The sequence below is a fragment of the Mandrillus leucophaeus genome, unplaced genomic scaffold, assembly GCF_000951045.1.
Source record: "Mandrillus leucophaeus isolate KB7577 unplaced genomic scaffold, Mleu.le_1.0 Scaffold354, whole genome shotgun sequence".
Classification (NCBI taxonomy): Eukaryota; Metazoa; Chordata; class Mammalia; order Primates; family Cercopithecidae; genus Mandrillus; species Mandrillus leucophaeus.
In genome coordinates, this window is record NW_012103743.1 from 418,863 (window position 1) to 444,239 (window position 25,377).

The 25,377-nt window shown below is 48.1% G+C and overlaps 2 protein-coding genes across 3 annotated transcripts in view; one reads left to right on the plus strand and one right to left on the minus strand.

Annotated features, from left to right (window-relative positions):
* Positions 1–2,274: 2,274 nt before the first annotated feature.
* Positions 2,275–25,377, minus strand: part of MORN5 (MORN repeat containing 5) — a 40,030-nt gene continuing 16,927 nt past the window's right edge. For both annotated transcript variants that reach the window (XM_011989479.1, XM_011989477.1), the window contains one exon: positions 2,275–2,479. Coding sequence is in view for 1 of the 2 variants with exons in the window: in XM_011989477.1 (XP_011844867.1) it covers positions 2,433–2,479 (47 nt within the window). In the remaining variant the exon portion in view is untranslated. The remainder of the gene's footprint in view (positions 2,480–25,377) is intronic.
* NDUFA8 (NADH dehydrogenase (ubiquinone) 1 alpha subcomplex, 8, 19kDa) overlaps positions 16,368–25,377 on the plus strand; it is a 53,225-nt gene continuing 44,215 nt past the window's right edge. The window contains exon 1 of the mRNA XM_011989474.1: positions 16,368–16,434. Within this exon, the coding sequence (XP_011844864.1) occupies positions 16,390–16,434 (45 nt within the window). The 5' untranslated portion in view covers positions 16,368–16,389. The remainder of the gene's footprint in view (positions 16,435–25,377) is intronic.

Consider the following 25,377-nt stretch of genomic DNA (forward strand, 5'->3'; position numbering starts at 1 on the left):
ATCAGGCTGCTTGATGCCCTCCATTCCAGTCTCTGAACACACACTCTCTACTGGACCCCACGCTGGCTCTGCACTCTCAGAAAAGGCTCCCAGCCAGACCCTGCCCTGGAGGAGCTCTCAGTCTGGCAAATACTGTGAGAGCCAACGGGGTGGGTATTAGAGCTGGATCGTAGCAGACGAGAAGGTCACAGAATAGGTAAGCAAGAGGGTGGGGCAGGGAGGGAGGTGCAGAGGAGCCTATTTGGAAGATGGGGAAGCATTTAATAGGGTGAAGTTAAAGGAATATGGAATGGGCAGCCGGGCCCCAGCTTCTGCACAAGACTGGGTCTTACAGTGGTTTTGTCAGGCTCCAGAGCCACCTCGTAACCTGAGGAGTGAAAGAGCATCTTTCTGGTGGTTGTCAAATTTCTTTCAGCAGCAGAATCATTTGCTCAAGCTAAAGCTCCTGGTGTGGAGAGCAGAGCTGCCCTGCAGAATGCAGAGGCTTCCCTGGCCTGCTGTGGCCCTGCACAGAAATGAGTTGCTCAGAAACCTCAGCCCATGGTGCACATGAGTCACTGACTGCAGGGCCCCTCTCTTTATTCTATTAGTTTTTAAATCTGCCATCCTGACCCCATTTCTTGCTCCTCATACATCTGCTCTTCCAATCCATTTTCAAATGTTTAGATACATGTGTATCTTTGAAAATATGTGAGTTTAGTTGTGTGTTTCTTTACATGAATGTCCCTTCTGTTTTCAAAATACAGTTTGGAAACCACCATTGGAGCTCAACTCTATCTACCAAGGTGACTGGCGTCTTGGGGAGAGGTGATCATCCCAAGTCTGCTCCCTGGTGCAGCTGAGAGTGAGCCCAGGCCTCCCTTCCCGCTGCCTCCTGGCTCTGCCCCAGCATGACGCCTCCAGGTCCCTAGTTTGAGATCCAATTTCCTCTCCTGCCTTCCAAGCCTGACTCACTGTTCTGCCTCCACTGGGCAGCCCTGGTGAGCCAGGGGACAGAGCACAGGGGGTGACAGGATCTAGCAACCTCTAAGGAGGAACAGTTAGACAAAGATCCAGGATGCATATGGCCCATGTGTGGCCCTGGAACATGTTGTCGCTTCCTCTTCTGATTTTTAGCTAACAAGTGTGACCACCGGGATGATTTTGAGAAACGATTATATGCACCACTAACAAGTTGTTCTTTCAAGCAAACACATGTTGAATACCTACTATGCGCCAGGTCCCTTACTTGCATTATTTAACCACACAGCTACTGTGTTGTTTTAAAGCATTATTACAACCATTTTTTATATGATGCCAAAGCCACAATCTTTTTTTTTTTTTTTTTTTGAGACACAGTTTCGCTCTGTCACCCAGGCTGGAGTACCATGGTACAATCTCGGCTTACTGCAACTTCCACCTCCCGTGTTCAAGCAATTCTGGTGCCTCAGCCTCCCAAGTAGCTGGCATTACAGGCACATGCCACCATGCCCAGCTAATTTTTGTATTTTTAGTAGAGATGGGGTTTCACTATGTTGGCCAGGCTGGTCTCGAACTCCTGGCCTCATGTGATCTGCCCGCCTTGGCCTCCCAAAGTGCTGGGATTAGAGGCGTGAGCCACCATGCCCGGCCTCCAAAGCCACATTCTTTCTATGGCACCATGCTGATTCTGTGCTTAGGATGTGAGGTTCAAATGGGGGAGCTGCCAAGAGGGAAAGACAGGCCTGAGTAATCATTCTTGGGCCTAACAAGCTTGTCCAACCCACCTTATTTGTTGTTGTTGTTTTTCTGTTCTGTTTTGTTTTAGACTTTCAGCAGCCTGAAGCCATGATTTTTAGTTTCTGTCTCTAGTGATAAGCGGAAAAGAGGGATGAGGAAGGGGCTTCACTGGCCCAACCAGAAACAGAAACTAAGAACCCATGACTGCTGCAGGACTGGGCACAGTGATCAGGTCCTACTGCTCTCTGAGACCAAGCAAGTCACTCTGTCTCTCTGAACTTCAGATTCCTCATCCGCAAAAGCCTTCCCCTTGCAAGGCTGTTTTGAGGAGTGGAGATAATGCACACACACTACCTGCACCGGTTAGTGCTCAATTACGTCTATGTATTATAAAGAGATGGTTCTCAAACGTTCAGATGCATGCAAAATGCTGGGAGTGCAAATTACTGGGCCCCATTCCCAGAGATTCTGATTGGGAGGTCTAGGGTGGGTCCTGGGAATATCTATAGCTCACAATTTTGTCTAGGTGAAATGATGCCCACTGAGAAACAACCTTTTAAGGCAAATACACTTGGGGCCACTGACTGCAGAAAGTCTTTATTCCTGAGTTAAAAGTCAGGTTCTAGAACTACAGCCTGTCCCCCAGGGCAGCCAGTGCCAGCAGGGCAGATGGAAACCTCTGGTGGAGGCAGCCACAGAGTTCACAGCTCGGGCCTGTGACTCAAAATCTCGTCCTAGCCCTTTCGACAGGTACGGGTGATCCACTCGTGCTCATCATCATCTGCAAGGAAAGAGGAAGAGCTGGTCATGCTTGGTGCTCACTGGGACCTTCCCTGGCCTGGGGGGTTCCCAGGTGGGGCCTTGGGACTGGGATGGTCTGTGGATGGCCAGTCTGTTTAGCTTTGTGTGGGGAGGAACAGACCTTTCATTTATACTGAATGCCTCGAAGTGCTTGGTCTTGGGGAAATTGAACACAGAAGGGTTTCTAACTGGGTGCTGCTGGCGGAGGCAAGCATGAGACGGTCTGGCCACCCTAAGCTGAACTCATCCTCACAGGCAGAGAGCAGCTGCTTCACAGTCGGGCACTTGCCTGGTCTGACAGCCCACACACGATAGCCCCAGGACAGCGGGTCTAGGCCTTGCTGGTGGTGCTAGGAGACAGAGTCCTGAGGTTTTCATTTCCTTTCTAGGCTCTCCATTCTTGACCCTTTCAAGGACCCATGGTTTCCCCAGGGGACTAACACCCTCTTGTTTACTTCAGGCCTTTCAGTGGGGAATGGAGAGGAGCAGGAGCTCCTGGCTGTGCCCTGAAGGCCCTAAACGCAATGTCTCCTTAGTTTAATCTTCATGACCAACCACCCAATGGGCAAGCCTTCTCCACCATTTTACAGATGAACAAACAGACACTCGCAGAAGCCAAGGCACTTGTCCACAGCCACAGGATCAGTATGTGGGAGAGCTCAGACTGGAACCTAGGATTGTCCAGCTATAAAGCCTATGCTGTTTTTTAAACCTCAAATAGAGAGACTTGAATCACATTCTTCAGTCCACAGCATGCTGCCATCATCTCTCTGTACGAGACCCTTCCGTGGATTTACTTTATTTTCATTTTTCCTCCTTTCTCCTCCAAACCCACACTGGGTCCGTCCTCCACCACTACAGGGACTTACTCCAGTGGTGGGATAGAGACTCCTCAAAATGCATGCTGCTCTGTAAAATATGTGCTGTTGTTTTGTGTACAAGTGTGTTTTTAATTTACAGAAATGGCATTGTGCTGTGGCTTTCATTATGTCTCACATTTTTCACTCAAGACCTATTCTTGTTGCTGTGTGTACATCCAGCTCTTTGCTTCTTACTGCTACCTAATATTCCATGCTTGGCTTCCGTCACATTTTCCTCTCCGTGCTGGTGGTGGCTGCGGAGGTTGCCTGCAAGTCCCACTACCAGGAACAATGCTGGGACAAGCGTTCTTGGCCACACCCCTTCATGGATATGTGGAGAATGTCTCTTGGGGTTACATTCCTTCCAGGAGGAGGGTCAATGAGTCCTGCACATCCTTCCTGCAACGTCCTTCCAGCTGCCCATACTCTTTTCACACCACGCTGCCTTCTCCCTGCCTTCTTGCCTTTCCACCTTCCCGCCACTCTTCCCTTCCCTTGGTGCCACTCCCTGCCTTTAACCAGTTCTCCTGAGGGCCAGAGCACTGGAGGAGTTCTTGCCTCCTCTCCTTTCCCTGTGTCTAGCCCAGTGCCTCCTGCCTAAGAGATGGGAGGATAGGTCTGCCCACCCTCCTTGGGTGACAAATGGCAGATGCTTGGGAACAAGGGCACTCCCTGAGAGCTGAAACACAGAGGGCCGGCGGAAAGCTTCATGAATCAGATCCCCTGCTAGGGATGCCTTCCTTTTCTGTGAAAGGCACCAGACCCAGGGCCAGAGAGATGGAGGTTCACAGACAGCCTATGTGTGCTTGGTGCTTTGCAGACACTGTGTCTCATTGGATCTCTGTAACAGCCCAGTCGGGTAGGGGAGAGCCTTGTCCTAAGTCCATCACCAGTGGATTCAAACCAAGGTTCACCAGGCTCTGCAGCCTGACCTCTCACCCCAGGGCAGATGTGAGCACGTCAGGAGCTGAGACTGCCCCCATATCACTAACCACCTCCCCACCATTTCTTTACATGAGACCTAAGGAAAACAGCTGGCTGCCTGGCACACTCTGGTAAGCAGCCAGTGAGCCTCAGTTTCCTCTGGGGAGGCTGCCTGGGAGTCCCCGCTGAGGCTGGGAAACCCAGGGGTGGGGAAAGCAGCGATGATGTGTCAGCACACAAGGAGTTAAGCGCTGGTGGAGCCCACTTTTGCCACACTGTGAGCAGCCTGGTTGATAATTACAGTTCTGAAGTCTCCAGGCTATTCGAATCAGTGCAGCTGCAACCTCTTCAGCAGTAACCCCTGAAACCAGACAAACTGGGTTTATTGTGCTGAACCAGTCCTCAGGCCCCTCCCTGATCGTTAAAAATTGACAGCAATGGACTTAACAGCCCTCTTCACTACCCCTTTCACTCTCTACCTGGCTGTACAGCCACCAATTTGAATCACAGATGCCTCCCCTCCCAGCAGCTGCTCACCAACCCTCCCTTCGCCTCCCCTGCGCCTCTCTGCGGCTCCCCTGGCCCTGCCACGCCAGGGTGAGGCTGCCGAAGCACATTTCATCAATATTTAAAATGGAATTAAACCTGCAGCTTTGATTAATGCCTCCCAGATCCTGGGAGTTGTGATTACTATTTTGCAAATTGCGATTGTTGGAATATGTTAATATGATTGTCTGAGAACATCTTCACCTTCTCAGATAATTTCTTCCCTTTTTGGTAGGAGGGGAGAGGGAAAGGAGGGAGAAAAAAGATGGGGAAAAAAACACCCCACAAACTCTTTAATCAATTGTAAATTATTACCCTTGGCACAACTGCTGGTGGTGCAGAGAGATGGAAGATTTCTGGTTTGGTGCATTGATCTTAAAAATTTTTGGTCCCTGCTGGCATGGTAATTCCACTCTGGGACACTATCTTAAAGGGATGATCTATTTGTCTCGGAACTATTTAGAATCAGGGAAAAGGAAAATGATGTACATTTCTAAAAATGAGGGAATGATTATTTTGTTGTATGGGCATTCATTTAACAAATAATTATGTACCAGGCATCGTGCTAGATTCAGGGAATGGATACTGTAAGACACGTGAGGGGATATTTAACAGCTACTGAAAATAATTATTATGAAGTTTGTATAGCAGCATGGGGGAAATGTTTTTGATGTGATAATAAGCAAAAGAAAAATGGCAAGAAGAGACAAGAAATAAAAGTACACATAGTATATCCTATGTAATAACTGTGCACAGAAGAAAAATTAAATTGAAATGTGAATAATAGCCCTGCATAGTGGGACGAGAGTTTCTCTTTCTGCTTTTATTTCCCAAATCTTCTTTCACTAATGAGTATTGACAATAGAAAAAAAAATTAACATAATTATTGGCCTTTGCCAGGCACGGTGGCTCACGCCTGTAATCCCAGCACTTTGGGAGACTGAGGTGGGTGGATCATGACGTCAAGAGATCAAGGCCATCCTGGCCAACGTGGTGAAACCTCATCTCTACAAAAATACAAAAATGAGCCGGGCATGGTGGCAGGCACTCGGGAAGCTGAGGCAGGAGAATCACTTGAGCTGAGGAGGCGGAGGTTGCAGTGAGCCGAGATTGCGCCACTGCACTCCAGCATGGCGACAGAGCAAGACTCTGTCTCAAAAGAAAAAAAAAAAAAAAAAAAAAAGTCTGGCTTTTTTCCTACCCTCCAATTTAATGTCTTGGTAACTTCATGCATTTTGTTAATTGAAATAAGATACCTCAGCTGGACGTGGTGGTTCACAACTATATTCCCAACCCTTTGGGAGGCCGAGGTGGACAGGTTGCTTGAGCCTGGGAGTTTTAATCCAGCCTGGGCAACATGGCAAAACCACCTCTCTACAAAAAATAGAAAAATTAGCTGGGCATGGTGGCAAGGGCCTGTGGTCCCAGCTACTCGGGAGGTTGAGGTAAGAGGATCACCTGAGCCTGGGGTGATTGAGGCTGTGGTAAGCTGTGATCGCCTGGGTGACAGAGTTGAGACCCTGTCTCTAAATAAATAAATAAATAAATAAATAAATAAAATAAAAGTTCTAGGTTCCTAGAAATACCAACAGGGTTCTTGAACTCCTGAAAAGCAAAAAGACCTTGCATAAAGATACTGGCAAAAATGCATAAAAATCAGAATATATAAATCCATGCAGGAGAATTCCAAGTAATTTATGTACTCTGTCCTCAAAGAGTTGGAGCACAAATCCCCACTTCTGAAGCATGGCTGTGCGTAGTGACTTTCAAAGAGTACAGTATGGAAAGGGAGGAGGGGAAAGTAACTTTATAATGGAGAAACCTCACAAACACTACCTCAGTCAGGCGACCAAGGTTAACAGCAACATTGGTAAGTCGTGGTGACAGTCTGGACCCTTGATAGGATGGGATGAAAATGACACTTTACTTCTGTGATCTTCCTCCCAAACCCACAACTCCAATCTAATCATGAGAAAAAACATCAGACAGATTCCAGTTGAGGGGCATCCTACAAAATATCTAATCAGTACTCCCCAAAACTGTCACCAAAAACAAGGAAAGCCTAAGAAACAGCTATGCCCCTGTGGAGCCTAAGGAGACAGGATGGGATCCTGGAATAGAAAATGGACATTAGGAAAAGGCATCTGTAAAAAGTATGGGCTTTAGTGAATCATAACATCAATATTAGTTCACTAATTGTGACAGATGTTCCATGAAATGTAAGATAGTCATAACAGGGAAATTGAGTGTGGGGTGTATTAACAACTGTGTAGTATCTTTGCGAGAATTCTGTTAATTTAACTGCTTTCAAATAAACAGTTTAAGAAATACATGAAAATCTAGAGCGCTCCCTAAAAGGTGAGATTCTCATGTTCTCTAAGAGGAGTGGACATCCCTTCACAGACCCAGACATCCAGATTGACGTCATTCACTCCTTTTTCTTTTTTTCTTTTTTTTTTTTTTTGCAGAGTCTCGCTCTGTCACCCAGGCTGGAGTTTAGTGGCGTGATCTCAGCTCACTGCAAGCTCCGCTTTCTGGGTTCATGCCATTCTCCTGCCTCAGCCTCCCAAGTAGCTGGGCTAATTTTTTGTATTTTTAGTAGAGACAGGGGTTCACCATGTTAGCCAGGATGGTCTCAATCTCCTGACCTCATGATCCGCCCACCTTGGCCTCCCACACTCCCTTTTCTTTCATGGTCCCCTCAGATCACAATTTTTGAATCTATACTTATTTGTGTTTTTTTTTTTTTTTTTTTTGAGATGGAGTTTTTGCTCTGTCGCCCAGGCTGGAGTACAGTGACGCAATCTCGACTCACTGCAGCCTCCATCTCACGGGTTCAAGGAATTCTCCTGCCTCAGCCTCCCAAATAACTGGGATTACAGGCGTGCGCCACCATGTCTGGCTAATTTTTGTATTTTTAGTAGAGATGGGGTTTCTCCATGTTGGCCAGGCTGGTTTCAAACTCCTGACCTCAGGTGATCCACTGCCTCAGCCTCTTAAAAGTGCTGGGATTACAGGCGTGGGCCACCACGCCCTGCTTGAATATTTTCATATATAATGTTTTTCTCTCCCATTAGACTGTAAGCTCTCGATGCAGGGACCATGTCTGATTTGTTGGCCACTAGACCCAGCATACAGTAGGCGCTTATAAATGCTCTCTCAGATGAAATCTGGAATAAGCCTTTTTCATTCTGACTTGTGTCAGTTGCCATCAACAAATATTTCCCATGCACCCCCTTCTCGGTATCTAGGTCTCAACTCAAATGTCACCTTCTCAATGACCCTAATCTAACTGCCTCCACTCCGTCACTCCATCTTGTCTTCATTTTATTTTCTCCATAGCATAAGCCACTCCCTGCATATGTATTTGTTTACGTGCATGTTGTCTGTTTCCCCATCCAGACTATAAGCTCCAGTGAGACCAGGAGCCCTGCCTGCTTGTTCACTATGATATCCCAGTGCTTAGGAGAGCATCTGGCACATAGTAGGTTCTCAGTTGATAGCTTTTGAATTAATGAATGAATTGGCAAGCCCAATTCTGTGGCCAGCCCTGTGGCCAGTGCTAGGGACAGATGGGACTGAGACCAGCAGCGAGTGCGGCCAGGACCCAGGTGCACTTCAGGGTTAGGTCTGTCTACCTTTGGGGCTGAACGATATCTTTATTCCGGTTCTGAAGCTTTGGAAGTGACCTTGCTGCCACCTGCATACCCTGCACTCATAGGTCATTAGGATAACTGGGCTTTTTATAGAGCAGAAAAGAAACGTACTGCAAGAGAGACCCCAAATCTGACTATGGGCTACCGCAATGAAAAACTTCCCTGAAAAGGCTCCCCACTTCTCTGCCTGGCCTTCAAGGTTGCCAGGTCCCCCTACTTCCCAGGCCTGCTTCCCAGGCCTGCTTCCCTCCCCACTTCCCTCCCAGCTCCCCTCACGCTATAAAATGCAGCCACCAGAGGAACTGCAGTAGTCCATGTGCATGCTCACCAGTGCCTCTGTGCCTTTGCATATGCTGTTCCCAAGGGACCACCCTTCCTCCTTCAGGACCTAGTTTGGGTTCAGGGCCTCTCAGAGCACAAGAGAGGCCCAAGGTACCTTCCATTTTGTAGTATTAGTGTATATAAAATTGAAGACAGGCCTAAGCAAGGTGATAACAATTACAGAATAGTTTAAACATTTACATTTGACAAATTACTACTTTTTTTTTTTTTGAGACAGAGTCTTACTCTGTCACCAGGCTGGAGTGCAGTGGCGCAATCTCGGCTCACTGCAACCTCTGCCTCCCAGGTTCAAGTGATTCTCCTGCCTCAGTTTCCCGAGTAGCTGGGACTACAGGCATGCACCACCACGCCTGGCTAATTTTTGTATTTTTAGTAGAGATGGGGTTTCACCATGTTGGCCAGGATGGTCTCGATCTCTTGACCTCATGTTCTACCCGCCTTGGCCTCCCACAATGCTAGGATTACAGGTGTGAGCCACAGCGCCCGGCTGACAAATTGCTACTTTTAACACAAACAACCAAATGTAATATGAGTGTGTTATTCTAGGATTTCTTCCAAAAAAGTGTAAGTCCACAGTGTGCTGAAGGCACTATGGTCAGGAAAAGGGGTGTGAATTTTGAGTTGTCTGATGAACAGGGTTTTCCTTCAGTCCGTCACAGTCCACACTTAAAGGCCCCATGAATGTGTGGGCTGGGCCTCATACCCTCTTGGCTGTCCCCTACCCCCACAGACCCCACCTGGACGTCAGCCTTCCCTGAGCCGAGGTCACAGTGTTGGACGTGGTCACCCCCTCCAGCCTGGGGCAGCCCTGTACCATTTACCTTTGATCGTCAGGGCCCAGCACAGATCCAGCACTCAGAAAGCATTTCATAAATACATGGTGAATAATGAATAAAGAAATGTAAATTTGGGGACATAAAAGCAATAGGTTTACCCTGTGGGGTTTTGACAAAGGGGGAAGAATTTCTTCCCCACCCTGGGCAAACGGAGCTCATGAGAAGGCAAGGTAGGCATGCCAATGGCAAGTTCAAGGCCGCCAGCTGCTGGTTCCTTTTGTGACTTGAGGCAATAGATTGAGCAGCCCTACTACCTGGAGAGGCTGGGTTGTGTGGGGTCATACCTGGGCACTAACCCCACTCAGGAAGCTCAAAGTCTGGCTGGCCTGGGACTTGTCTCTCAGTGAAGGCGGGGAGGAACTGACCTGTACAGGGCACAGCTGCGCTGGGCCTGCTGAGCTGTGCCCAGGTCACCGGGTGACATTAGTGCAGCCTGCAGATCAGTGCAGAGCTGGGGGAAAAAGAGATCCTGAAAGTCTGAGAACAGCTGCATGGAAATACCAGCTCTTCAGAGGGTTAGCAGGGAGGGGGCAGTGTGGTGTGATGGTTAAGAACTTGGGCATTGGAACTCTGTGCCACGAGTTTACAGACCTTGAGCAAGTGGCCTCACACCTCACTGGGTCTCATTTCCTCATCTACAAAGATGCCTGCCTTGAAGGCTTGCATGAGGACCAAGTGAGATCATTCCTAAAAAAGGTTAGCACAGCACTTGGTGCACAGGAAATGCCAAAAACCAAAAGAAACGCCAGAAGTTATCTTGTGAAGGTGGGATTTCAGGGTTCATGTGGCAACACAGCAAAGACTGGAAGGAGTTCTGGAGCCGAACAAGCCTGGATCCGATGCTGAGCCACTGACTCGCTGGGTCATTTTGGGCATGTCACTCCCATCTCTGAGTCACGCTCCTCGTCTTTGCAGCAGGTTTCACCAGACTTTCTGCAGAGGGCAGAGTGAGGACTGACCAGGATGAACAGCACTCGGTGGGCACCCAGGAATGGAAGCTACAATCACCATTGTGATGGGTCTTTCATTCCCAAACTGGATGCCTGTAGGGGAGCATCCTTAAGGGACTCGCTCAGGACACCCCCAGGACTTCTGATTCCCTGCCAGGATGGAGGGGGGAGCCTATGGGAGGAGGAGGCCTTCACATGAGGACCAGTGCCATAAGGATCAAGGGCCATGGCTCAGCCAATAATTTTTGTTCAAAGCCAGCAGGGCAAGCCAGGGCAGGCGAGCCCAGGGAAGGCAAGCAGGCAGATTGGGGTCACTGCACACCCACAGGCTGGGCTCTGCCTGCTCTTGGCACACCTTTGGGCTGGGCACACCTGCGGTTACCGCTGCTATGCAGCTCCCACCCTATGTGAGTGAGGAGGCTGGGATGGGGACTAGAGAAGGGAGGAGACCAAGAGGAAACAAAGCGTCTGCCTTGGGAGAGTGGCAGAGCTCACACTGGCCAGGCACTTAGGAGGTGCCCAGCTCTGCGTGTATGTCGGGGGCTACATTCCTCCTCTCCTCAGTGAGTGAGATGGAGCTGCCTCCAATTATGATGAGGAAACTGAGGGGTGAAATGATTTGCCCCAATTCCTTCCATCAGGGCAGAGGGAAGGGCTCAGTGTGTCTGGCACCAGAGTCATGCTCGGAGAAGCTGCAAGTGTGTGCACAGACACAGGTGTATTTCCATCCAACTGCTCTCACACCAGCATAAGCATGAAGAGATGTGTGTGTGAGTGTGGGAGTGGCTGCAGCTGAGGGGAGGTGTGCACATGGTGTGTGGCTCATGCGACTGGCTGAGTGTGGCAGGATGTGAGTCCCTAAAGTCTCAGTGTGTGTCTTTACATGCAGAGGGCAGAGGCACTTCCAACCCAGGAAGCCCAGGGTTCATGCCAGAGACAGCCCAGGGCTCATGCCGAATGCCAGGGTGGCAGTGAGCACAGGGCTGGGCCAGGCCTTGGAGGAAGGAAGCTTCTGTCATAGGGGCTGTCATCTTTTGGGGGGTCTAGGCCCATCCTCAGAGGACTCCAGGCTGGGATCGGGGGTACATTGCAAAGCAGGCTCCCCAGCTTGTGGGCACCCATGGGTCCCATCCATCGCCCTGCCACACCCTCTGTGCAAATGCAGCCTACATGAACTGGTGGGGCAGGGCCACGGCAGTGCCACAGTGAGGGCAGCAATGCCCAGGCATCCCCATCACCACTCCCGACAAGAAAGAGGCTTTGAACTTTGCTGGCAGTGGTGGTGGCCAGAGGCCAAGACCACCGCATTGTCAATATTGACTGAGGAGTCATTGCCTAGGCAAAGCCCGCCACAGGGCAGGGAGGTGGAAGGTCTTGGGGCTGCTCTGGCTTTTCCCCATAGAAGAGCATCTTCTGGGCTGGGCAGAGGGCTGGGCCAAGCACCCACAAGCTTCTTAAGGCCTATTCAAATGTAAAAGGCTTAGAAAAAGATGATTGGCTCTAAATAGAAAAAAAGAGAAACTACAAAACTGAAATTAATAAATGTTATAATTAATGCATTCAGACTTAATTATTAAATTTAGAAATCAAAACAATTTTATTATACTTGACATCCATTTGTAGGCTCAATTTCCTCATTTTTTGAGAATTCTCCAGTATGCATGACTCTCAGGAAATCATGGCCAATTGTTGAAGACTCGTAGTAAAGCAGTTTACCAAGCAACAGTAAAATTTGTATATTTAATGTGGGATTTATATTTCGTGTGGATACACTTTGTTTTAATATGTAGAAATAATGGAGGTGGGGTCTCCAAGGTTAGGCCTAAGGCTGGATTTAGGACTATCCCTGGGATGGGGCTAAGTCAGGGCAAGGAATATAGCTGCCTCATATTAGGAAGCACTTCCGTGTGCAAGGTGCCATGCCTGCCATCATGCAATCCTCATTAACATCTCTGTGTATGCACAGCTGGTGTTATCTCAGGTAGGAGCCTTAGGTGCTTTAGTTGATGGGTGAGGGGGAAAGTTCCCATAGTCATAATGACCCTTGGAAATCTCTTAGGAAGGTCCCATGCTGGAGATGGACATCTCACTAAGTGCCACACAGCCAGACTTCTTATTTTTTAAAATGTTTTATAGACAGGGGGTCTCTCTCTGTCACCCAGGCTATAGTGCATGGTATGATCATGGCTCACTGCAGCCTCTGAACTCTGGGCTCAACAGATCCTCCTACCTCAGCTTCCCGGGTTGCTGAACTCCAGGCGTGCCACCACCCCTGACTAATTTAAAAAAATCTTTTTTGTAGAGACGGGGTCTCAGATTGTTGTCCAGGCTGGTCTTGAACTCCTGGCTTCAAGCAGTCCTCCCACCTTAGCCTCCTAAGGTGCTGGGATTACAGGCACATGGCGCTTGGCCCACAAAGACAGTCTTCTGACAATTGTTAGAAAGTTTGTCTTGCTGTTAAGGTCCAGATGCATATGAGTAGTGTTTATGGGTGACGCTGATCAAAACATACATATCAGTTGCCTCCTTAGTGCAGTAGGTAGCGCTCAGTCTCATAAAACATACATATCTTTTTTTTTTTTTTTTTTTTTGCAGATGGAGTCTTGCTCTGTCACCCAGGCTGGAGAGCAGTGGTGTGATCTTGGCTTATTGCAGCCTCCACCTCCCAGGTTCAAGTGATTCTCCTATCTCAGCCTCCTGAGTAGCTGGGATTACAGGCATCTGCCACCACATCTGGCTAATTTTTGTATTTTTAGTAGAGGTGGAGTTTCACCATGTTGGCCAAGCTGGTCTTGAACTCCTGACCTCAAGTGATCCGCCCACCTCAGTCTCCCAAAGTGCTAGGATTAGAGGTGTAAGACACCGCGTCCAGGTACATATCTTTAAATGCTAGAATCATCCTCCGTGGCAAGGTGCTCCCAGGACAGGAGGCACACAGGGATGGAGATGACTGATGTAGTGTCCTCACATTTGCTGCAGAACACGTGTGTGCTGAATGGAGAGGGGATGCAAAATCACCAAGACTGTTGATGTTGCTGTTCCTCTTGCTTCCTAGTGCCCCCTTTTCTTTTTGAGCATTTATAATTGAATCCACGTTCACTAAACATGTCCATGACGCCTAGCTGCTGTCCTAAAGCAGTTCAGAGGAACCAAGTGCCATGGCCAAGGTCACTCTATTGGCCTGACCCCACAGCCTCTGCTTTGACCCTCTGCTCCTTTTGGCCCCTAATCCCTGGCTGCATGTGGATGACGGACTGAAGGGGCCCTGGCAGACAGGAGCCTGTTGTCCAGTCGTCAAATGTTGAGGGCTGAATTAAGACTAAAGCAGTGACAACAGTCAGCAGGGGTGTTAAGGAGGAATCTGCAGAAGTCTGTGACAGACCAGAACTCACTGAATCCTCACAGCAGTCGTGGAAAGACAACGTCATTACCTCTTTTACAGGGGAGGCTACTGAGGCTCAGAGATGAAGGTGTCTGCCCGAGCTTACCCAGCTCATGTGAGTGGGTGCAGGGTGATAGCCAAGTCTGTCTTTGGAGCTGCAGCCTTGACTTCTACTCACTTCCCTGAGGAACCTTTCTGCAACTCCCGTCTTTACTCCTCACCATCTGAAGGACTGAAGCTAAACTCCCTAACCTGCTATTCAAGGCTCTCTCCAGCCCACACTGGGTCCCTCTGCCTTGAATGCCCCACTGTAGACCCACTCCTCCACACTCATCAAAGTCTAGTCTGAGGCCTCCTTGACACCTTCCCCATTCCCCAACACACAAGCCTTCTCAGTTGCTCCATCTGGAGCACCCTGTACCCCTGCGTCTTTCTGGGCCTTTGCCCATATTGCTCCTTCCCTTCCATGCAGCAGAATCCACCTCTCATCCTTTTAGGCCTTGCCAAACTCCACCTTTTCCAGGACAGCATCTGGACTGCTTCTCTGTGTGTGTAGCACACTGTGAATGTAGCCCCTGGTGCCACTGAAATAGGGATACTCCCAGTTTTCTGGAAAGAATCTCATATTCAATATTTAAAATTAAACATCGTAGGGAATATAGAATTGTGTTGGACTGCTTCCTATGCTTTTTAATGGTTTATGTTATTTTGATTTCTAAGCTATATTTTGAGGGGTGGGAGTTTCTGTACAGTCTTTCAAACATTTACGCTCCCTAAAGGGTCCAGGCCTCTATCTGGAGAAAACCCACCCCAGTCTTGTGACTGTCTATTCATGTATATGTTCCCCCTAGCCCTACACTAGTTTTGGTGTGGGGGGTGGCAGGCACTGGGTCTGATCCCCAAGTGAAACCCTGGTGGATGCAGGGGCTCAACAAAGGCCTGTGTCAAGGGGGAACTTAGGGGGCCTAAGGCTCTAGGTGCATAAGAAATTATGAGGATGATGGGTACACGTCCATAACAGAATGCCAGGGGCTAGGCAGAGAGATCAGAAAACCACAGTCCTTAGTCCAGTCTTGAAATTAGAGTTAAAAGCAGATGGGAGGAGGCCAGACTGCAGTTTGCCATGGTAACACTGGCTCCTCCCTTTGGGATGTGGAGTTAAGGAGGCCCCTGCTTTTCACCTTTTCATCCTGGGTGTAAAAGGATCACGACTGTGATCGTCAACATGCACCAGGTGCTGCTTTTGGGCCAGCCGTTGTTCTTGCTGGAGTGTGTCATCTCACCTCATGCATGTCATCTCACCTCATGCATGTCATCTCACTTCAGGCCACAGCCCTGGAAGGGGGGTCTATTTCTGTCCTCATTTTTTCAGGAGAAGAAACTGAAGCTCAGAGAAGTTAAGGGCCTAGCTCAAGGTCACACAGCTGGTGAGTGGCAGAGTTGGGATCTGCCTGCAGATCTGGCTGGCTCTCAATACCTGCCTGTGACCCTGTCTGCCTCTCCTGGTCCTGAGGGGTTTCAGTCAACGGTGCTGAGTTCCAGAGTCTGGGCTGAGGAAGAGAGTAGGCTCCAGCCCCATAGGGTCTGGCTTTCCACTCACTTCTATTAAAGGAGACAAAACAAATCATTACAGTGCTGGCCTGGGTTGACTCCAACAATGGAAGGGGAAGCTGTGTTCTTCGAATGCCTCCAGGAGGCTGCCATGTGGGGGTCGGAGGGTGGCAGGGGAGGAATTGTACCAAAATCTGATGGGCACCATGGCTGGAAGGGGAATTTCCAGGGCCTTTGGAACTGGGGTGGGGAGACAGGATGGCAATGGGCAATTCCTGCAGTCCAGGGAGAGGCGGCAAGCTGGGCAGGCTGTTATTCCTAGAGCAAAAGTCTTGACAGGGATCTATGGATGCCTTCCAAGTGGCCAATCCCGCCCTCTGTAGGCAAAATTCTGTTTGTGAATTCAAGTGTATTTCTCTGGGGAGAGGTCTGTAGCTGGGCCTAGATTCTCAGAAAGGTTCATGGTTCAGAAAAGGCCACAGCATATTTTGTCAGTTCAGAGCATGGCCTCCGGTGTCAGAGGGACCTGGGTTCACACCCTGGTTCCTCCCTTTACTAGCTGCTTGATTGTCAGTAAATAACTTACTCCCTGAGCCTCAGTTTCCGCATCTGCCAAATACGAATAATGGTCTATTCCTCAAAGAACTGGGATGTGGTAAGTCCCTGGCACCATGGAGGCATTCGATACTCATAACTTTCCTTCCTACCCCTTTTGCTTACAACAAATGCCCGTCTGCTGGCAGGGATGTGTGATTGGTGCGGGCATTTGATTTGGCAGTTACAGCGTATTATCCCTCCACAAAGCCTTCATTATGGTGCTGCTAACAACACTGCAGATAAAGCATGGATGTCCCTGCGTGCCAGCCTCCAGGTGATTATAACATTTCGGTAAATTGCCTTTTGTCTCGCTAGAGGGATGACAGCAGGAGGGGGCTGTGGGGGAGTCTTACTCGGCCATTTTGCAGAAACCGCAAGGGAAGCACTGTGGCAAGGTAGCCTGGGTTTGCAGAAAGAGTTCCAGCCAGCAGTGGGAAACCAGGGTACCAGCCCTGGCTCTACCACAGACAGGCTGTGTGGGGCTGGACGCGTGATTTGCCCTCTCTGGGTCTCAGATTTCTCATCTGTCAGGGGAAGGCAGTGGCTTCAAGATTAGGGGAGTCTTGGTTTGTCAGTGTCATTGAAAGACTGGTTCATTGGCCGGGCGCGATGGCTTACACCTGTAATCCCAGCACTTTGGGAGGCCAAGGTGGGCAGATCACGAGGTCAGGAGATCGAGACCATCCTGGCTAACACGGTGAAATCCTGTCTCTACTAAAAATACAAAAAGTTAGCCAGGCTTGGTGGTGGGTGCCTGTAGTCCCAGCTATTGGGGAGGCTGAGGCAGGAGAATGGCCTGAACCCAGGAGGCGGAGCTTGCAGTGAGCTGAGATTGCGTCACTGCACTCCAGCCTGGGCGAAAGAGCGAGACTCCGTCTCAAAGGGAAAAAAAAAAAGAAAGACTTGTTCATTGGCCAATTTTTGAGCAAGAAAGTGGGCAGAGAACTATCTGCAACCTTACACTCTTTGGATGTGTACTTTTTATATCTCTATAAACTATAGGGCTGCTAGGGAGGCCCTCGGTTTGTTCTTTCTTTCGCTAGTAAACTCCAACTTTTCATTCAAAGTCAGCTCTAACATTATCGTTAGCTTTGAAGTCAGCTGGACCTGGCTGGCTTCCAATTCCAGCTCTGCCACTTGCTATCAGTTTGACTTTGGGCAGGCATTTCACCTTTCCTCAGTTTCATCATCTGTAAAGTGGGAATAACAAGGATAACGACTTTGCGGGATTACTGTGGAGATTAAATAAAATAAAATATATGTAAAGGGCTTAGACCAGTGCCTGCAACACAGTAAGAAGTTGGCAAATGCTGGCTATTACTATTATCCTGCTTTATCACTCTATCAAATAGAATACAGACACCTTTGTATAGCAATAGATCTATTTCTTCACTGCCATTTTTAAATGATTGCATTGTATTCTATATTAAGAATAAACTATATGTTATTTAACCAGTCCTTTCCTATTGGACACTGGGGATGTTTCCAGTTTTCAACTGTCTAAACAATGTCAGAGAAAAATTAGAAGACTAAAGTTGTCTTTCTTCTCTACGTGTTCACTGTGCCGCTTAAATTTCACCCTTTTCTAAAGCTGGGTGGGGAGCAGATAAACCTCACGTCTGGGACCTTTTCGTCCATGCCTCTTTCAACAGATGATCTTGGAGCTGGCCAGAAGTGGAAAGTGGGAAACCTGGGGAGGCAGGTGAGCCTGAGCGTGAATTCAGGCTCCTGCCAAATTTCCTGGGGAAATTCTTTAACCCCACTGAGCCTCAGTTTCCTCATTGTCAAACAGGGATCACATGAGTACTCCCTACCCCTTGGTTGAGGGTCTGGTGCATGGCAGAAGCTCAGTCATCGTTAGCTGTCACCACCACCATCATCGCCATCTTCTTCATGATTCTAGTGGTGGCAGCCGAGTCACATAAGCCAGGTTACTTTTCAGACCCCAATTCACACCCCTTATTCCCATTGTCCATTTAATGGAGTGTGCATTCAAATGAGGCTTGTGGTTTTGATTTTAAATTCTGTCTGGAACCCACAGGTTCAAACGCAAAAGGGCGCTCTCTGCAAATAATCACTGGTGTGTGATATTTTTAAGAAGCCAAAGCCATTGTTTCTGATTGAAGGAAAGTTGGTGCTATTTTGAAGAGCAGCACGATTAAGCAGTGGCGTTATCTCTTTAACCATTGGGAATTATACGCTGTTTGAAAGATTTGTGAGCTCTAGGACATTTGCCAGATGTGCTTGATTCGACATTTCAGACAACAAAGGGGATAATGTTGGCGGGAATCTTGACGGCATTTCTGATGATCAGGATATTCTTTGAGGATGGTACTGAGACCTTTCGGGGAAGAATTTCAGCTTTTTACATAAACTAATTTGGGATGCTCACTCTCTGTCTTCCACAAAGCAAATTTAGTTTATTGTTAGTTGTATATGTTAAAATGGTTACGAGGGTTTTTTCTTTGAATATTAATAATGTGTCTTTCATCTGAGACACTCTCATGGGGTATCATTAATTGGGAGGAGGGAGTAAAGATTAGTAGTACAGTTCTTTTGCAAATGATTACTACTAGTAACATTGAGGCAAGTAACAGCCCCATGAAAGAGATACTTGTGCAAACTGCCAGCGAGGCTCTAGCTTATCCTTCCTAAGAGGAGTGACAGGGACGTGTAGGAGGGGGAAGGGCTAGAGTTAGTCTCCCAATTTCCCATCGTAATCATAGTAAAGCCCATTCACCCAAATAGCTCCAAATGCTTCTTTATTAGCTCACAGTGTATAAAGGACCCTTTTCCAAATGAAGTAGCATCTGATTGTGGGGACTGTGGTGTTTTTGTCTTAAAACTCTAAGATGGACCGTTTCATTCACTTGGGAACCTTACTGAGCTCCCACTGGGTGCCAGGAACTGTGCTTGGTGGAGGAACAACTATGAATCAGACATGCCCCTATCTAGAGAGGAGATAGAGGAATACAGAATAAACCAGAACCACGAAGCTGGCAAGAAGAATGAAAAGGACAGGCTTTGGGAAGATTGGGGCTTGAATCTGACTGTATCACTAGTTGTGTGACATGAGCAAGTTATTAACCTGAGACCAAGTGTCTTCATTGCAAATTGCAAACTGTGTCTCATGCAAATTGCCCACTTGGGGTGGCAGGGAGGAGCATACAAGGTAAGCTGGGTTTTTTGTTTTTTGTTTTTTTTTTCAGACCAAGTCTTGCTCAGGCTAGAGTGCAGTGGCACGATCTTGGCTCACTGCAACCTCCTCCTCCCAGGTTCAAGCAATTCTTCTGCCTCAGTCTCCCGACTAGCTGGGACTACAGGCATGTGCCACCATGCCCAGGTAATTTTTGTATTTTTAGTAGAGACAGGGTTTCACCATGTTGACCAGGCTCCTGGCCTCCTTGAACTACTGGCCTCAGGTGATCTGCTCGCCTCAGCCTCCCGAAGTGCTGGGATTACAGGCGTGAGCCACTGTGCATGGCCAAGGTAAGCTGTTAAGGTGCTTGGCACAGAGCCTAGCAAGGATCCTCCACAATAAGCATTCCTTTCCCAGCTTGTCTCCCCGAGCTGTGGATGCACAGGCAAAGCCACATGCTCTCCTTTGAGGGTTGCAGGCAAAAACTTCACGGCCTTCTGTTATGTGCTGAGCATTGAGAGACGAGGACTGAGATGGGTGGAGAAAAGAGGAAAAGGTATTCTGCGCTGGGGGAATATATGAGGTGAGAATAGGCAGGAGGAAGTGCTGTGTGTTTATTAATGGATGCCAGCTAGTCCTGTTGGACTAGAACACAGGGCAGAAGAGACAGCAGGATGGAAGGTGGACCTTCAAAGTTATGCTGGGGCTCTGAATGCCATAATCAGTGTTTGCAGACCCCAAAGTTTCAGCAGCACGTCATTTTCCAAGCAAAACCCTTGAGGAGGCAGCAAGACAGCATATCCAGGCATATCTGTCTCCCTAGAGACTCCTCTCAGGCACCTAGAGAAAGCTTAACAAATCCCAGGCTCTCACTTCTTTCTCTCCAGACTGAGTCAATAATCATCATAATGATAACAGCCACAATTACCAATCACAGGACACCTATTTTGGACCAGGTGCTGTCCTATGTATTTTTAATACTTAATCTCATTTTTTTCTAACCATAATTCCTCCAATAGGTACTACCACAATGCCCCTTTTACAGATGAGGAAAGTGAGGCTCCAAGGGGAAAAGTAACCTACTCATGATCACAGAGCTGGTCAGTGGTAGATCTAGGACTAGAGGCCAGCCTGAGGCATGGATTCCAGGCCCCAGGCTTTTAACCACCACACCGCGCTGTCTCTCTCACCTCTCCCAGCTCTCCAGCCTCTGTGGGACAAGATATCCTAACTCAGTCTCTTTTTTGTTTTGTGTTTGCAGTATTGATTAGAATATATAATAACTATCTACAGTTACTATCATTTATGGCTTTATGGTCCCAAGGTAAGCAGCAGTAGGGGGTAGTGGAGAGACAACTGGGCTGTGGTAAGATGGGAGTGGGTTTGAGTCCAGCTTCACTATCACACATCTGTCATTCATCACTCCAAGACCTAGTTTCCCAATCTCAGGATGAGCCCATTCCCAGCTCACTGGATGCATGAGAAGTCTATGAGATGCAGGGCTCATGAACTCAAAGGCTTTAAGGTGGGTACCAGAAATGACTGATGCTGCTAGGGTCACACAGCAGGGAGTGGGAGGGATCTGGGCAGTGCATGGTCTCACCTAGGTGCTCAAACCCAAGCAGCTTCAAGAATTGGACCAACCAAACAAAAACTGCAACCAGATTTGTCCTGAGAGCCACTGGGTTGAGACCTCTGACAGATGTTAAACTGCTTTGAAAACTTGGATGTGCATAGAAATATAATGGATTCTTTTTATTATTCAAAATCATAAGTTGTCTGTCATGTGCCAAGTATTGAATTTGGTATGATTAGTTGAACAATACGAGGGACCTGGGAGCAGGTGCTCTGCCTGCCTGCATGCTTTGTCTTTTACAAACATTTAATCAGCTCCAAGTCATGGGACCCATGTGCGATGCTGGGGACACAGTGATGAATCAGACATAGTCACGTGGTCCCTGCCCTCAAGCTGCTCCCAGACTTGTGGGGGAGACAGGCTAATAAAGATACTTCTACTGTCCAGGGCTAAGTGCTAAGAGGTAGGCTTGGAAGGCACAGAGGAGGGACGCCCAGCCCAGACACAGCAGTGGAGTGGAGGACAAAAGAGATGGTCAGGGAAGGTTGCCTAGAACAATGGTCCACCAACAGCTGGTCCCACCTTTGAGAAGGTTGTAAAATCAATTTAGTGCCTAGCAATCAGCATTTTAAAAAATAAACAGAATAGAAAATATCGGGCCAGGCGCAGTGGCTCACGCCTATAATCCTAGCACTTTGGGAAGCTGAGGCGGGTGGATCACCTGAGGTCAGGAGTTCCAGACCAGCCCGGCCAACATGGTGAAACCCTGTCTCTATTAAAAATACAGAAATTAGCTGGGTGTGGTTGTGCGTGCCTATAGTCCCAGCTACTCGGGAGGCTGACACAGGAGAATCACTTGAACCTAGGAGGCGGAGGTTGCAGTGAGCTGAGATCGCACCACTGCACTCCAGCCTGGGTGACAGAGACTCCATCTCAAAAAAAAAAAAAAAAGAAAAAAAAGAAAATATCATAGAATGTTGCATGTACAAAGATACATACATCACACGTGTGCACCTGTGTGTATCCTGGGTCATGATGTAAAACATTCCTTACTGTGGGTCAAAGGTTTGAGAGCTATAGTTAGAGAGAATATGTTGCCTGCCCTGAACCCCAAAGCCTGGCACATAATAGATGTTCAGAGAATTTTGATACGTGGAAGGATGGATTTAAATTCTCACAGCAAAGGTGACTCTTCTGCTGGTGGCCCAGCCCGTGACCTGCTGAACAATAAGCATCCCCAGCTTTGACCCACGCAGGTGGCATATGCTTCATAACAGCAGTGGCTAAGGGCCCTGTGTTTACTCTGGGATGGCCTCAGTCACCCATCTCAGGCCCAGAGGCCCAGCAGCCTGCGCTTTCAGGATGCCAACAGGAAGAACTGTTTGTGGGGGTAGACTGGAATGCAGCAGAAAGAGGTCCCTGGGGAAAACAGAAGAGGGACAGAAGCCTGAATCAGTCCCTCACAGGGTGAGGTGAGTCAGGGGTAATGACTAGGTGGCCACAAACAGAGCCTCCTTTTTAGTGGTTTTCAGGACACTCTGAACTTCATCTGTCCTATAATATCAGGACCAAAATACTCCTTGGCTACCTTTCTCCTCCATCATAGACTCCTACTTAATGTTGGAAGGGCCCTAGACATTATCCAGTTCAACTCTCTCATTTTATCCATGAAGAGAAAGGGGCCCAGAGAGGGAAGGCATTGGCCGGGGGTCATCCAGCAGGCAGCCTGAGAGCTGGGACCAGGACCAGGAACCCAGGTCACCTACCCCATCACCCTGAGCCCATGTCCTTCACATGCTCCTCTCTCCCATCATCTTACCAGAAGGATCTCCTACCTAATCTAACCTCTTTTGGCCTCTTCTCTATATGTAATCAAAGAAGTCTTTCTAAAGAACAAATGAGTTACTATGTTAGTACCTGCCTAAAGCCTTCCCTTGCTCCCCACTGCCTTAGGGTGAAAGACAGCCATAACCTTTGCCCTCACCCCGCCCACCTTTCAGGCTTCCTCTCTTGCTCTTTGTCTCCTTTCATACTGTTAGCTTATGCTCCTGAATTAGTTGGAGCTCCCTATTTATGACATGTTTTCTCCCAACTATGATCCTTTTGCACATACTGTCCCCTCTGCCTTCAACACTCTTACCAACCCTGCTGCATTTGTCTGTTCTTTTTTAGATTACAGAGTAGATCTTTCTTTTTCCAGGAAACCTCCCTGGCCTACTGGCCTCCAGGGTAAAGTATCCCTACTAAGTTGTCTGGCAGCAACTCTATGCTGTTATAATCTGTGTTACCATCAGTTTCTCCTGGCTCCTGAGAGAAGGCTGGGTGTAGAAGATAATGCTGCCATCCATTAGGAGAAAGGGAACACTGTATGGAACCCAGCAGTTCTCCAGGACACCTCTTGGTACTTCCACTGACCACAGTAAAAGTTCATAAAAAACTAACCCAACCAACTAATAACCAACAAAGGCAGGACCCCTAAGGGTTTGGACCCTTCAAGAATGAAGGTTTTGATTACCTTGCTAAGTAAAAAGCCAGACCAGTGGAAGGGTGGGCTCAAGGCAAATGGAACCTGGGATGAATAATGGAAGAAGGAATTTGTAAATATTACCTACAGCCTTGTGACCAGTTACAGAAAGAGAACTGTAGTAGTGATATAGTTTTTTCTCCTTGCTTGTATGTGTATGTATATCTGTATCTATGTCATTATCTTTCTATTTATTCATCTATATACACATTTTGTTTTGTTTTGTTTTGAGAGGGGATCTCGCTGTATCACCCAGACTGGAGTGCAGTGGTGTGATCTCGGCTCACTGCAACCTCTGCCTCCTGGGTTCAAACAATTCTCTTGCCTCAGCCTCCTGAGTAGTTGGGATTACAGGCATGCACCACCATGCCCAGCTAATTTTTGTATTTTTAGTAGAGATGGGGTTTAACCATGTTGGCTAGACTGGTCTTGAACTCCTGATCTCAGGTGACCCACCTGCCTTGGCCTCCTAAAGTGCTAGGATTACAGGTGTGAGCCACTGCACTCAGTCTGTTTTGTTTTGTTTTAAGAGATAAGGTCTTGCTGTGTTGCCCAGGATGCCCTCAAACTCCTGAGCTCAAGAGATCCTCCTGCCTCAGCTTCCCAAGTAGCTGAGGTTACAGGCACAAGCCACCATGCCTGGCTAGCATATTTGCTTTTATTAACTAATTTTTTCTTTTGTTTCCTCTTTTATCCTTGTTATTTTATGGAAGGATTATCGGCAGGAGCTTGTAGGTTATAGAATCTTCAGGCAGAACTGTCAAGGAATAACCTTACTGAAAAGATGGGTGCGGTATCTGCCCTCTGTGGGAGAAGGGGAGAGGGCCTTGTGTTAATATGGAGGATGTATTGAAACTTGTTATACAAAAAAACCATACATTTGTTAATGTTGTACAGAAGACTTAATATCTGTAGAAGAATGTGTGTGGATGCTGAGCAACAAAACGGGTGGCTGGGCCAGTGAGAAGCTATTGACACCCAGCCAGGTGCGGTGTCAGGTAATTCCAGCACTTTGGGAGGCCAAGGCGGATGGATCACCTGAGGTCAGGAGTTCAAGACCAGCCTGGCCAACATGGCAAAACCCCGTCTCTACTAAAAATACAAAAATTAGCTGGGCATGGTGGTGGGTACCTGTAATCCCAGCTACTTGGGAGGCTGAGGCAGGAGAATCACTTGAACCTGGGAGGCGGAGGTTGCAGGGAGCCAAGATCGTGTCATTGTACTCCTGACTGGGCAACAAGAGTGAAACTCCATCTCAAAATTAAAAAAAAGAAGGCACTGACTCTCAGCTCCAAACTGACCCTTCTATACTTAACTTGGCAACGGTGGGACTGGAACTGTTTGAATTACATTAGTTTTGCCAGCCAGCTCCTTGTTAGGGGCTGTCAGGCAGACAAAGACACCCTCCTTTCTGTTGTCTTTGTTGTTCATGCCAGTGTCATCGCAGCAGTGTCATTTCACTTCCAGTTTCCAGTTTTTTCCACACTCCTAGAATCAGCTTCATTTCTCTCTTCAGAGGCTCCACTGGGCAGTGCTGTCCCGCCAGAGGTCTGGGTCCCAACTCTGCAGGAGCCCTGCTCTGAGCTCCCAGGAGCCAGCCCCAGCTGGCCTTTGCTCAGGGGTCTGGGTTGCAGGTCCTGGGGGTCCCTCTGTTGACCTTCTAGGTTCTCACAACCTAATCTTTTACTATTGTCCCCAGTCCTTGAAGGGGTACCTGCATCCTGCAGTTACTTTCTCTGTTACCTCAATGTCTTCCTTTGCTTTTCCAGTTCCCTGGTAGCCACCAATTTCCTGATATTAAATTCTTTCCATTTTTCTTTTTTCTTTTTTTTTTTTTTTTGAGACAGATTCTCACACTGTCACCTGGGCTGGAGTGGAGTGGCGCGATCTTGGCTCACTGCAACCTCCGCCTCCCAGGTTCAAGCAATTCTCCTGCCTCAGGCTCCTGAATAGCTGGGATTACAGGCACCCGCCACCATGCCCAGCTAATTTTTT